This window comes from Buteo buteo, chromosome 4 (genome assembly GCF_964188355.1).
Source record: "Buteo buteo chromosome 4, bButBut1.hap1.1, whole genome shotgun sequence".
NCBI classification, from domain to species: domain Eukaryota; kingdom Metazoa; phylum Chordata; class Aves; order Accipitriformes; family Accipitridae; genus Buteo; species Buteo buteo.
The window spans coordinates 57,478,284-57,491,504 of NC_134174.1; the positions used below are offsets into that span (position 1 = coordinate 57,478,284).

The following is a 13,221-nucleotide window of genomic DNA, read 5'->3' on the forward strand; positions in this document are numbered from 1 at the left end:
GCTGAACCCCAGTGCCAGCATCATGAAGAGGGCAGGCAGATAATCCAACCCCATCCCTGTGCCTTGAAGTAATAAAGTTCTGATCTGCCCAGGTCTACCACTCAGCTCTGTCCTCCAGTGCTTTCTAGACTCTTGACAGTCTCATAAACTTTGCCTTATGAGGCTACTCCAGTTCATGGTGGCAGGAATCATCCCCTAAATCCTTCCTGCTTTCGTCCTACTTCCATGAAATAGAACAGAACTTCTAAGGGATTTATGACAATTTAACATTACTGAGGGAACCTAAATGGGAGTCCCCACTCCTAAATACAGCTCCAAAGCCTGTTTCCAGTGTTTGGGAGAAAAAAAAACGAAAAAAAAACCCAACACCACCAAAAAAACCCAACAGAAAAACCCAAAGAGTATGTAGCATGTACCACAATCGTCGTTTAGACCCCAGTGAATCAGATGCATTTGTACCACAATTATTTGTTCTAACTTGTCTTGGAAATCCCATATATATACACACAAATGCATAAACATACACTTTTCCAAGTAATGGACACAATACCTGCTCTAGGTCTGCTGCTGTTCTTTTATTCTCTCCTGTGGCATCTTGGTATGGTAAAATGAAGAGTTCAGCAGATGTGGGCAGACCGGGGAGCACTGCGACCAGAATATGCTTGCTTGAAATACCTGTTGCCTGATACATAGACAAATAATGCACAGATAAACAGTGGGGATGGCACTGAATGCTGAGAGCTTCTTGGCTAAGGCATCACAGTACCTCTACAAACGATGTAGGGTGTATCTGGTACAACAGGGAGAATCTTGTTAAAATCCACTGCAGGTAAAAAGTCAGGGATTAGTAATTTCCTGATCTAAGCTATTTTACCATGTTCTCCAGTAAAATATGCAGGGTCCTAAGGCAACAGTGATAATCAGACATGCTAAAAGGAGCTCCTAAATAATAGTTGCATAAGGTATGATTTGCTTTGTCTAAATTTAGCTATTTTAAAGTTATCTGACTATCCCAAGTTAATCCCTGAGGTTCTTCGTTTAGTCAATGGTAAGAAGCTGCATGTTAAAGGGCAAGGTATGTGGGCAGAATTGCACTCTAGAGGTGTGATTAGCCAAAATATCTTAAAAGCCTTGTGGAAACTCAGGGAGAGAGAAGATGATGAATCAAGTTTGAATCCCAAAAGCCAAACAAATTCTTATAGTTCACATCCTGGGTCAATTCCACAAGTTAATGAGGACCTTTTTTTTTTTTCCCTTTAGGTGTTAAAGATTGTATTAGTCTGCAAATTTTTATTTTTTGTCTTGTTGGCTGAAAATCTTAAGCAACCAGTTAAACTCAAATCTCCCTTCAACAAAGTTAGCCAAAATTCAGAAAAAAGTACCCTACAGACATCACTACCAGGGTCATCTCTGGTCATGGGTTTCAGCTGCTGTTACCATGACATTACACAGTCAGATTACGGAGTTATTCTCCAGAAAAGGAGCTAGTTTGACCTTCAGGAAGTTTTGTGAGCCAAAAGAAGGAGAACTATGGTTTGCTGAATATTCTTCCATTGCCTCTTTGTCTTGTGGATTATCCAGCAAATGCATTTAAATCTCAAGGTTTCGATTTAAACCTTAAGTTTCAAAGTGCTGAATTTAGTAGGTCACCTTTAAAGGAAAAACAAGAATGCCCTCAGATATAAGGACAGACCACTGCAGCTGGATGCAGCACAGAGATTCCCCTGCAGTCAGGACTTGCAACCCTCTCAGACATTAACTGGACCTAAACCTCATGAATTCTTCTCCCTAGTAGCTCAGGAGCAAAGACTTTGAGCAGCTGCTCATTGAAGGAAATGACGGATGGAGGACAAGGACTCAGTGAAACTGATTACAAATCACCGTTACCTGAGCTAATTCTGTGGCTATCCCATACGTGACTGCTGACAGTCCAGGGAATGCCCTGTGGAGCTATGAAAAGGGAACCCTTCCCCTCCACTGGACACCAAGGAAAAGCACGTGGTTTTGTTGCTGTTGGGTTTTTTTAAAGTCGGTTTAGAGAAAAACCTATAACAATATAAAGGTCTCATATATTCTTTCCAAGTATTCTGTGATACTTGCATTACTTGTGCTTGCTTAACAGGTTGTTCTAAGATGTCAAGAAAAAGACACAGTATTACCAGTTAATGGAAAGTCTTCATTTTCAGAGGCTGGGAATGATTTTTTTGTCTGGAAGCTTTTGGCTGATCAACTCAGTTCATTCTTGTCTTCTTCATCAAAAGTGGGAGACATGACTCAGAAAATCAATGATGTGAGCAAATAATTATGTTCATAATACAAAATAGGATACTTTGTGATAATATGAAATTATCCTTACTTAGAGAGAAGATCAGATTTTAGTAGAGAACTATAATTTCTTATGCAGAATTTTTATCCAAGTCTATGGTACTCTGTAATAAGAATGTAATACTTTAATAAAAGTTCATAAAAATTCTATAGCACAGCTATAATTTCCTATTGAATTATTTAGTTATTCAACTCATTTTTACACAGTTTACTTAATTGCTGTAGAAATCTATTGGTTTTATCTTTAATTTTTACAGGAATTTCTCACAAAGGCTTGGTTAAGGTGAATTATTTAGCTATATAAAGAGGGATAATTAGCTATCAATTTTTATTTTTTTTTTTACTCAAACAACAAAAAGACTCTTTGTGTTTTCAATGTTCTGCTTTTGGAATGTAGCCTTGGTACTGTAGTTTCATAATCCTTTTTATGGCTTGATTTTGTTTTATTGAGTTGTTTATATTCTGAAAATTCAACCTGAAGATAAATGGATCCTTGAATACTTGATACAGTAAGTCAGAAGAACAAGCTCCAGAAAAATGTACTTTTTTTTTTTCCTTTCCTCCTCTCCTCCTGTCTTTTGAGGAAATTGAAGAAAAAAAATCTCAGAAACGATCCAGACAAGTTTGTGTGCACCTAATTAGAGCACAGTGTCTTTCAAGTCTTTTTGCACACATGATGCCACGAATGAACGTATAAGCTTGCTAATAACATTTACAAACCTTGAATCCTTTCAAAATCTGAGTATCTTTACTTAAAAAAAAAAAGCAGAAACCCTGTTTTAAACAGTTCCTTTCACTATTTTCCCTTGAGCTGCAAAATCCCAGCTGTTTCTTCTAACTTTTCTTAGCCTCTCAGTTTGAAATCCAAATCTTCAGCCACACAAGAATATTTTTATGACATTCTGTTCCACAGTTAAAGAAGGAACTTCAGAGCTTCTCCATAGTGTTGACGGGAAAAATAGCATCCAATCCTGACCCATGATCCTCACGCTATGTGAAAGACAAAGCACTTACTGTGGTGCTCTTTTTCTCTAGTAAAAATTCTTTTCTTTTTGGTGTCCTAAGTTTCCTACAGCATATTTGTAATTCCATTAGAATAGCACTACGTTACACTGCTGTATAAGAATAGCAGTAAAAGAAGTAAGAATTGCTATGCAGTAATAAAGACATTTGTACAGCTATAGGCAGGTGTAATTTGTTTTCTATATGGCCTTTATTCAGAAATATTCCACATAATCCACTGTAATTAAAGAGAATAAACTGAAGGCTGACTCTGAGCACCAGATTGTCATAGGATAGGGTAATTTCACCTGTCTAAAATTTAGGAATCTGGCCTCAAACTCTAGTCTAGTCTCTTTTTATAGTTGGTAGAAACAGAGAGACACCTTGAGAGAATAGCTGATCCAGTCCTAATGTAGGCACAAAGCAGAAATTAGAACCATTGTAACACAGGTTATGTACTTTGCTTACCTCCACCAGGGCTCTCTTGACTACTCTGCTGATGTCCCTTCTCCACTCTGGGATATCTGGATTGTAGTCATCCAGGTTCGGAGAGAATGATAACCGCAGGGACTGAAATTGCTCTGCAGATACAATGACATGGTGGTGAGTAAAGACTGTGAAATGCCTTAGTGCCAAATGAGTGGGCAGAACCTACTGAAACCTGCTGCAACTCATGTTTTGCTTAATCAATCTGCAGGTGATGCACAGACTGTCAGAGAATCTAGCAGTGTGTCTGAGAGATTCACTGGGAGATTTGGAGAATCTGAGAGATTCACTGCTCGAGTGTCACAGAACTGAAAAAGGTGATCAGTCCTTACTTCAGTGGATGAACAGCACTGGAAAGGGAGCTGTGTGGGGAATGTAAATGAAATGCTGCCTTCATCTTGACTTCCGAAGCAGGCAAGCCCTCTGAAAGAAGCTGTGATTGTACTCCTCATAGATGTGCCCCAAATACTTGAAATCTTAACTGGAAGGGGACAGGGATAAAGGTGGGGAGAGGACTGGCCTTGAAAAATGTATCTCTGTTGCACATTGATCACTATGACCATGTGCTTAGTATAAACATCTAAAACTGGGATTCCCAGTAGTTCGTTCTTAGCCTCCACCTACAGTAATTGATATTTGTGTGCCCTAACTGCTTCTGAGGCCTGAGCACAATATCAGATCAGTACAGATTTCTGTACAGAACTGCAGCACATAGCATTGACTTATCTTTCAAGCTAAGCAGCTTTTGCATGAGTTAAGAGGCCTCTACTGGCCAAGAAGGGGGAAAACCAGCTCGCAAAATGACCTAACATTTGACAATCATGTAGGATGACCAAATAGTGACAGAGCAGATGCAGAGGGCTCTGGGAAGGAGATCAATGTTCTGTAATCATCTCAGTCCAGACTAATGTCAGTCAGTGGCCTTCATAGATGTTATGCTGAACTGATAACATGGGAATTGAGCTTATAATCTCACTAAAAGCATCCTGGAATAAAGACCTCATGTTACTGCCAGCTAACTTGGCTTTCTAGGTCTTGACTATGGAGAATCATATGTGAAATGAAGGGGGAAGAGCTCACCATACACAGCAATAGTTTTTGTGTCCTGAAGAATAGTATTTCCTGCTGAGACCTGAACGGTGATGGTGTTCATCCCTTCCACAGAAAATGTGAATGTGATGCTCCCTTCCAATGTGATCAGTGGCTGCAAATATATCAGAAAAAGAAAAATGAAGTTAATTCGGCTGGAAAGGAAAAGCAAAAATGAGTTTGGCTCTCTAGCCTACTGGGATGGTTTGGGGTGTCAGTTCCAGCTTGGAAACTTAAGACTTAGAAGGGGTCCTGTGGCATGGAAGCCAATTTTCTGGAGAGGACCCAGGGATCCAGATGGGGCTGTCCTTCTGAAGCTCTAAGTAAGGTACCTATAACTTCCAAAGGAGCTAAATTTTAAGATCCAGTATTTCCTTCCCACTTAGCATACTGGCTCTTCTGGATCCCATGTTAAAGTGTTCATTTTTGCTGCACTCCCCAGAGAGGCACAGATCCTAACACAAGGGCCTGCAAAACTCACTGCTTAGGTGCCACACTCCTTTCACAGACCTCGCTGTAAGAGATTTGTTTAAGGTGACTCAAGGAGGTTGTGACAGAACCAGGAGGCAAATTAAGATTTCTCAGTTGTTCTCCCTTGTTAACCTTAGACATGGAGATACTGGTTTGGGAAAGTGATGGTGTTTAGAACGGACACAGATTCCCTCAGCTTGCTTTGTTATGCAGCCAGTTTATCAATGAGTTGTGCCCCCTTTCAGTGGTCTGTGCCCTAACTTCTGTTTTCGCTTATTAACGAACTCTGGGTGAGATCTTCAAAGCACCCACTATTAAGTCAAACTCTATTGCCATTGTAGTCTGTAGTAAAATTCTCACTTCAATGAGAACAGAGTTAGACCAACTCTGATCACTTATGAGCTTAGCAGATCAGAGGGAAGGGTAAAAGGTGACAATCATAGCCTGTAAGTACCTCTAGGGGGAGATAATTTCTGATAGTACAGAGAGTTCTTTAATCTACACACAAAGGCATAACAAGATCCAACAGCTTGAAACCAAAGCTAGATAAATTCAGACTACAAACATAGTGCATGTGTTCAATGCTTAGGATAATTAGCTGTGGGGAAATAGTTAAGGGAGAAGGTAAGAAAGAGAAGCAGTGAATTCTCCATCATCTGAGGGAAATTATTAACACAAAACAACAATAACAAAAAGTCAGGTTCTGCCTTAATCACAAGGAGTTAAATAAAGCAGAAGGTACTGATGAAACCTTCCAACCTGCATTATACAGAAGATAATCGTGTGTAGTTGAAGATCCCTCTTGGCTCTTCAAAATCCATGAGAATCTCTCCCCTCAGAAACTAATTAGAGTCTCTGGATACTTCAGCCACAAAGACATGTAAAACAACAGTTATAATGCCTGTGCAGATTTACCAACACTGCAAGCATAGAGGCAGCAGAATGTAGTGCATGCTGTCCTCATATCTGAGCAGAGCCCAGAGGCAGGGACACGTGTTGGGAACCATCTTATCCACTGGTAGCACCTGATAATAGGGTCTTCTTGCACATTCTTAGCATAGAGTGTGGGGGCTCAGGATTGGGCTCAGCATATTTAAGGGGGGGGCATAGAACTGATGGCAGTCCTTTCTCCTGTTAGTCACCAGAGAGGTGAGGTTTAAACTCTAGGGTTATGTAAAGTCAGTTCCAGATATGAAAACAGCTTCAGTTTGAGAAGTTAGTTTCCTAAAAGCTCTTCCGGATTTTGGTTCACTACATCCACCTTGTATGTAAATGCAGGGAGAAAGCTATTGGACAATTTGCATGAAACGGCAAAAAACCCTACAGCTAAGTCACAGCAACAAACACAAGGCAGTTCTTAGATTTCAACATTGGTACGTCAAAGAACCATTAGCCTCTCGGTCTCTGGTTTATAATTTTCTTGTGTGCATGACTATTTGGAAGCATTCCCAGAATGCTCTCTCCCTCCTTCCTCAGTAAGAGAGCTCCTCCAGGATTATTTTGATCTCAGTCCGTAGGGAATACAAACCTCCGTGTTGTTCCCAAACCACCAGACATAAGTAAGTGTTCCCACTTGGCTTGGCCACAGTACTGCAGTGGCATTGACTTCCTTGTTCTTCGTGGTGACGAAGGGCAGAGATAAGTGAACATGTTCCAAGGGGCCTGCAGAGACAGAAGGAGCAGGTGAGTCCTCCCTCCATCTGAAATGTCAGCCTGGGGAAGAACAGAACTGAGGGGATATCCTTTGGTTTAGGGGAGAGAAGTCCTCCAAATCACTGTGGGGCATGACAGTTAATGTTTCGGCTTGGTGCCACTTCTAGAGACACAAGCTTAAATCTGTTCCTCAGAGAACAGGAGCTACCCCTGTATCTGGAGCTGAATAACTTGGACTCTCTACTGCATTAACATCATATAATCAGGGACTTTATATACAACTTAAACAATAGGGGCAGAGCCCTGTTATTTGAATATGGCTTTCACCGGGAAGACATAAGAATGCGCAGGACAAATTGCTTCAGTGGACATGAAGAATCTCTCCTTATGCAAACTGCTACAATTTGGTGAACTTCAGCAATGGTATATCTATTTATATCAGCTGAAACTCTACTGAAGGCAGCTATTCACTGAATGCCTTCATTTTAATGTTACCTTATACTTCCTCCTTTTCCTCAATAAACTCATATTTCTTTAGTATAAACAGAACATAATTCATTCGACAAGTGATGTTATGCCCAGGGTTACACATTTCCCATCTTCTGGAGACAGATGGGCCTTTGTTGTTACATCTTGTCCTGTAGATTATTTTTTAAAATGTGTTCTGACTGTTCACTTAGCGAACAAAGCAATTGTCCTGAGACTGACAGAGAAAGAAAAAGAAACTCCAGGTGACATAGGGACATGGGTTCTTAAACAAATTAAAGCCACATCTACATGTCCTACATACATGTGTAAGCTCCCCAGTAATGAGAAGCAGAGACCACAGCCTGGGAGGATTGACTACATTGCCCATATGGAGTTAAGATACACTGCTAGAGGATTTTATATATTTCAGGAGAGGATTTTTCAGGACATCCCATGCACATATGACCACTTAGACCTTGCTTTTCAACCTAAAGGAATACCACACATTTTGGAGCAAGCACTCTGTGCCCCCATACAGCACAAATAGGCAGAGGGGGAGATGAAAAAATTCTCCCAAATCAGGCTGTATAAACAATGCCACAATAAACAAGGACCAGTGTTCCTGACTTATTACTGAAATGCAGCTTTCTCTGGGCTGTAGGCACAGCCGCTGCTTAACCTGAAGCAGTCCAAGTAGGAGTTACCCATGATCAGACTGACCAAAGCCTGCTAGAGACCAGATCATGACTCATTTTTCCTTTTATAATCAGCAGTCAACACTCTTCTTGAAAATCCATGAGAATCCAGAATTTCACCCTTATGATTTTAATGGCATTCCCCTTCTCAGACACATTTCCGTGACCAGGCCGTGCCTGCTTTCAGCAAGACCCTGAGACCTGAAAAACAGCAACTTCCCAGGCTAAATATTTTGCAGTTCTGGTATACTTTGGGATGTTTGCCAAATGCCCAATGTCAGCACAGCCCTCGAAAGGAATACATTTCCTGACACTGGATGCGGTGACAGCAGTGACAATGGAGCCCATATAAAGTCTAACACACTCTAATATAACTGCATAGCTGCTCTGAATACATCTCAAATGATCCTGCACTGCAGAGAGTGCCCAGCACCTCCTTGGGCCTCCACCATATGCTGGCTAGGAAAGAACATGGAAGAATGGCTCAGGCAAGCCAATTCTGCCTGAGTATTTCTGTGCACATAGCTGATGGGTCAAAGTGGCTGAAATGCTGAACTATTATCTGGCCAGCAGATGGGGATAGCTCACTCTGGATAGGCCCTTAGCTTGGTAGGAGACTGCTATCTCCCAGGTAAGTTTGAAGAGAATTCAAGGGAATTAATTTCTGAGCTTCATGCAGGGCCATGGAGACTACAGACTTTCACCTGCCCCAGGAAAAAACTGTGTACAAGTCCCAGACAACAGAAAGGGAGAAACTTCTCAAAAGGTTCACTTGGGCAGGTGATGTTCTTCCGAAGCATTCAGGCAAATGCATAACTAACTTTCCAGGGGAAATTTTTGACCTGTCAGGACAGTTCAGAAACAGCTTGTTGGCTGGAGAAGCAGTTCATCTACAATTTACTGTCCATCCACCCCAAAATGCTCCTGACTCACAATAACCTGCATTTCTGGATCCTTGGACCAGCTGCAGCAAAGGCACTGCTGCACTGGCCCTATGGCTGGAGCAGGATGAGGAGGGCAAGGGTTGGAGGCTTTACGCTTATTTTTGAGATCACAAGCACTGTGGTTCAGTGCCTGCAGTCTTCCCCTCAGCAAGGCTGCTGGCCACTGGTAGGGAAGGGTGTTGGAAGGGCCAGACCTGGCTGCACACACTCATGTATTAACCCTCTAACAAGGGGTCACGCAGTTAGTAGCCCTTCCTAAAACTCTCTGGATGTTCAGGCTGCACGCTGCTTTTCTGTGGATCTTAACAATACAGTGTGTGTTTGTCTATTGTAAGGACAGATATTTTTAGAAAACTCCCCAAAGGCCAAGCTCATACACCCCAAGTAGAATACTCAGCAGAGAGCTGGGTGGCAATGTAAGCATTTAAATAGGATTTAGAAGGTTTTGTGGATCTGGGTGTTAGGCTCTGGAGGGGACTGGATTTACTGTACATCTCTGCCCTCAGCAAATCTATTGCTAGTCTGAGTGGCACCATGCTTGGTCTGCAACCTGTTTTGAAGTCCCTAATTCTTGGCATGGAGAGAGAGGTGAGACATATCCCTTAGAGCTGTCACTTCTCCAGGGGGTCAGGCACGTATAACCTGGGCCTGGCTGCAATGATCATGCAGTATTTAAGTCCTATGCTGGCATTACCTGCGCAAAACACAGAAACATACACTATCAGCTGCTAAGTCGGAAGAACATATCTGAATATTGCTTATTTCTTGTCCTGCTTAAACAATCAAAGAGGTTCTTAAGCCTTCGACGTCTCAAAAAAATGGATTAAACCAGCTATAAACCAGAAAGCCACTATGAGTGAGAGTGAAGGCTGGACAGCTCTCTTCTCCTTCCATTTTGTGGTTGTTGCATGAGGAAGCAGTTGTTGCTTCACGTGGCCTCATTACTTTGCAGATAGGCTGAGGGTTTGCAATGGTCCCCACGGAATCGTCTCTTGTCAAAAAGCGAATGATTACAAACCCCGCTCGCACAAGGCTGTCAGAACCTCCTGCGAAATATCAACCACCAAAACACTTCTCCGTTTGTTTCCAATGACCTTTACAAAGAGTAAAAAAAAAAAAAAAAAAAAGACCACAGTCTCTCGTTGAGCTGTCTTTCATAACCAGCAGCAGTGGGAGGGGGATTTCTGCATTCAGAGCCTGCAGCAGCTCCCATGATAATTACCCAAGCACACGCAGGGAGGCCAACTAGAATATGACTCCAGAACTGAAGAAATTACACAAAAGTGTATACATGCCTATTCTGAGCAGAAGCCCTTTCCTCTACCCTACTTAGGATGATACTTAAATAACTAAAAAAAAAATTAAAAAAATCTGTAGCTGTCCAAAAGCTGGGAATTTACCTTGATTCACCAGTGCCTCAGCACAGAAGTGATACAGGCTAAGCCCCCAAATCAATACCCGAGCTTCACAATAAGCTAATTTATGAATACAGTTATTTTTGCAAGGTATTATGAGTTTTTTAAAACACTTGGTATGCTGAAGGATTATGTGACATAAAAGTTTGCCACAGACCGGAGTCTATCAGGTTAGGGAATCATAAACGGTACACTATGATCGCGAACCGAAGGTCTTTTTGAGGGGAGGCAATCAGGGAGATATTTGCTCCTGCTTCTCTAGTGCTCCCTCATAAACCTCCTATCTCCCACAGCGATACCTCCCACCGCTCCCATCTGTTGATATGATGGTGCACCATTAAAGAGCTGCCCTCTTCCCCTGAAGAGGCAGCTGCTTTCATGCTGTATGAAGTAACTCCAAAACTACAGTTAAAGTATATGGAATATGCTAAATTATCTAGGTAATATGTGGAGTTAATTTGGTAGAGGGTAAGTGTAGGGTTCGGCATTTGGAAGATCTCGCGATGGCACGAAAGTTAGAGGGTTAGTCGCAGCCTTGTGATGTACCTGTAACCCCACCTCCCCTTGTTAGTATAAAAGGAATTAACTGCGCAATAAAAGGCGGAAGTTGGCGCTCACACTGCGTGTGTTATCTGTCTCTTTCCCTGGTCCGGGCCGACCAGTGATCTAAGCGTGGCACCTTGATATGTAGTGAACGCTACAGGTAAGTGGTATTTCTGTAAGCACAACTTTAAGTTTTGGAATTTCCTTTTTTTTTTTCAGTAAATCTGGCACAGAGGCACACAGTTGAAAACACAAATAATCAACAAAAAAAACACCCCACTGCATAAAGAAAACAATGGCCCCAAACAAAATTGATTGGGGATGTTACAAAATTTCAATAAGTTGACCCTTTGGGTTCATAACCACATGCTAGAATAAATATGAAAGAACACAGTGCTGGTTTTGTGCAAGGACTTGAGATACATTTCAGTTGTAAATCAGACAGCTGAAGTATAAAAAGGTTAAAAAGAACAGGAGAAGAGCAATGTGAAGATAATATTTTTTCTTGTAATACTCTTTAACACCAAGATTTTGGTTCCTATGACAACAGAAAGACTGAAATGCACTGGTTTCCATCCCAGAGGTGGTTGTATTTCATTAGAGGGCAATACACACATACAAAATAAAAGTCAAGGCTTTTAAAAGTGATTAAAGGTCCTGGATGTCTTTGTTTTTCTGGAAGTGTAAACATGCTAATGAAGGTGCATGTCAGAAAGGGCTGGACACTTCTTTGAGGTGTCCTAAAGTAGACTACCCAAAATTAGAGGTGGAACATGGTTTAAAAAGCAAATGTCACTATTGCCTGTGGCTCCTTTCATTCTGGAGTCCTCTGCTGGAGGACAGACAAACACTCATCCTACCCCATCACTCTGCTCCCAGCTGCAAAGCCCCAAATGTCATCTCTAAGGACAAGTTTTAATTTTTTAAAGAACGACAGAAGCTAACAATGAGCATGAACATACATACACGTTACATGCAGGTAGAGGACAGCATTGTCAGAACCCAGGCTGTTTTCCACCAGGACGGTCACCCGGAATATGCCCACGTTCTGGTAGATGTGCTTGATACCATCTTCTGTCGAGCTGAGATTGGCATACGACACAGCGATACCGTCTCCAAAATCCACCTGAATGAGGGATCTTTGGAGGTCTCCCTGTGGTGATAGAAAAGAGAAAGGGTCAGAATAGACTCTGCTTTTCTCTTGAGAGACTGGATCAGTGGGGTGACCTAGACTAACCAGAGGACAGTCACAAGGTCTGATGTTACCAGAGGAGAGGTGGTCATTTCATCAATTTGCCCAGTAGTCAGTGGAGAGAAAGTGATCCCCTCTTGAGGCTAAGCTGCACTGTGAAGGAGGTGTCCTCCACGGTGTGTGCTGTAGCCCTGCTTTCCCAATCATCAGGAGGACAAGGGGAGCTTCTGGAAAATATGCTGGCTCCTTTCCCTGCATTTCCTTATGGTGAAGAGCAGGGTTGTAGTGGGGAATGGTGCTCATCTCAGCAAGCACCCAGGACATGGGTAGCGACTGAGGTTGCCTCAGGAGTCTTTGGGACAACTCACATTGTGAGCTTTTGTACTTAAAACCATAAAAAGCAGAAAGATAAAACCGAGAAGTTGTCAGGGAAGGGTTAACTATATCAAAGTGGTGGGGGGTCAAAAGAACCGCTTCAGCCTCACATGGTAACGACAGCTTACAGCAGTTTATGACTTGCTCAGTGGTCTGATTTAAAATGAGCTGGATATGTATTTATTTCAGAACAGCTACCAATACTACTGACACTAAGTGGGACCCTTTGTGCCTGCCTCAGAAGAGAAGGGCTAATGAATTAACAGAGCTGATTAAACTCTTCTCCTGCCTAGAGATAATCCCAGCAGAGTAGGTTTGTGGTATAACTCAGGCTGCCACCTTGTGACGCAAGTCTCCTGGGCTGCTAATCTAGCACATTTCAGAATTGTTACAATAAATTACAATAAATAAATGAAAACAACAGTTGGGAAAGAAAGAAAGAAAGAAAGAAAGAAAGAAAGAAAGAAACAAACAAACCAACCCCATCACAACCCAAAAGCCAAGGTTATCAGGGATCTGTATTCTCCATGCCAGAACAGGGATCCACTAATGTGAAACAATCC

The 13,221-nt window shown here is 41.9% G+C and overlaps 1 protein-coding gene across 4 annotated transcripts in view; it reads right to left on the reverse strand.

The window, feature by feature from the left end:
- The window catches only part of SORCS1 (sortilin related VPS10 domain containing receptor 1), a 311,800-nt gene that overhangs the window by 18,295 nt on the left and 280,284 nt on the right, over positions 1-13,221 (reverse strand). For all 4 annotated transcript variants that reach the window (XM_075026345.1, XM_075026344.1, XM_075026343.1 and 1 more), the window contains 5 exons: positions 12,058-12,244; positions 6,902-7,035; positions 4,894-5,017; positions 3,796-3,908; positions 551-682 (listed from right to left, as the gene is read on the reverse strand). In XM_075026345.1, the coding sequence (XP_074882446.1) occupies positions 551-682; positions 3,796-3,908; positions 4,894-5,017; positions 6,902-7,035; positions 12,058-12,244 (690 nt within the window). The remainder of the gene's footprint in view (positions 1-550; positions 683-3,795; positions 3,909-4,893; positions 5,018-6,901; positions 7,036-12,057; positions 12,245-13,221) is intronic.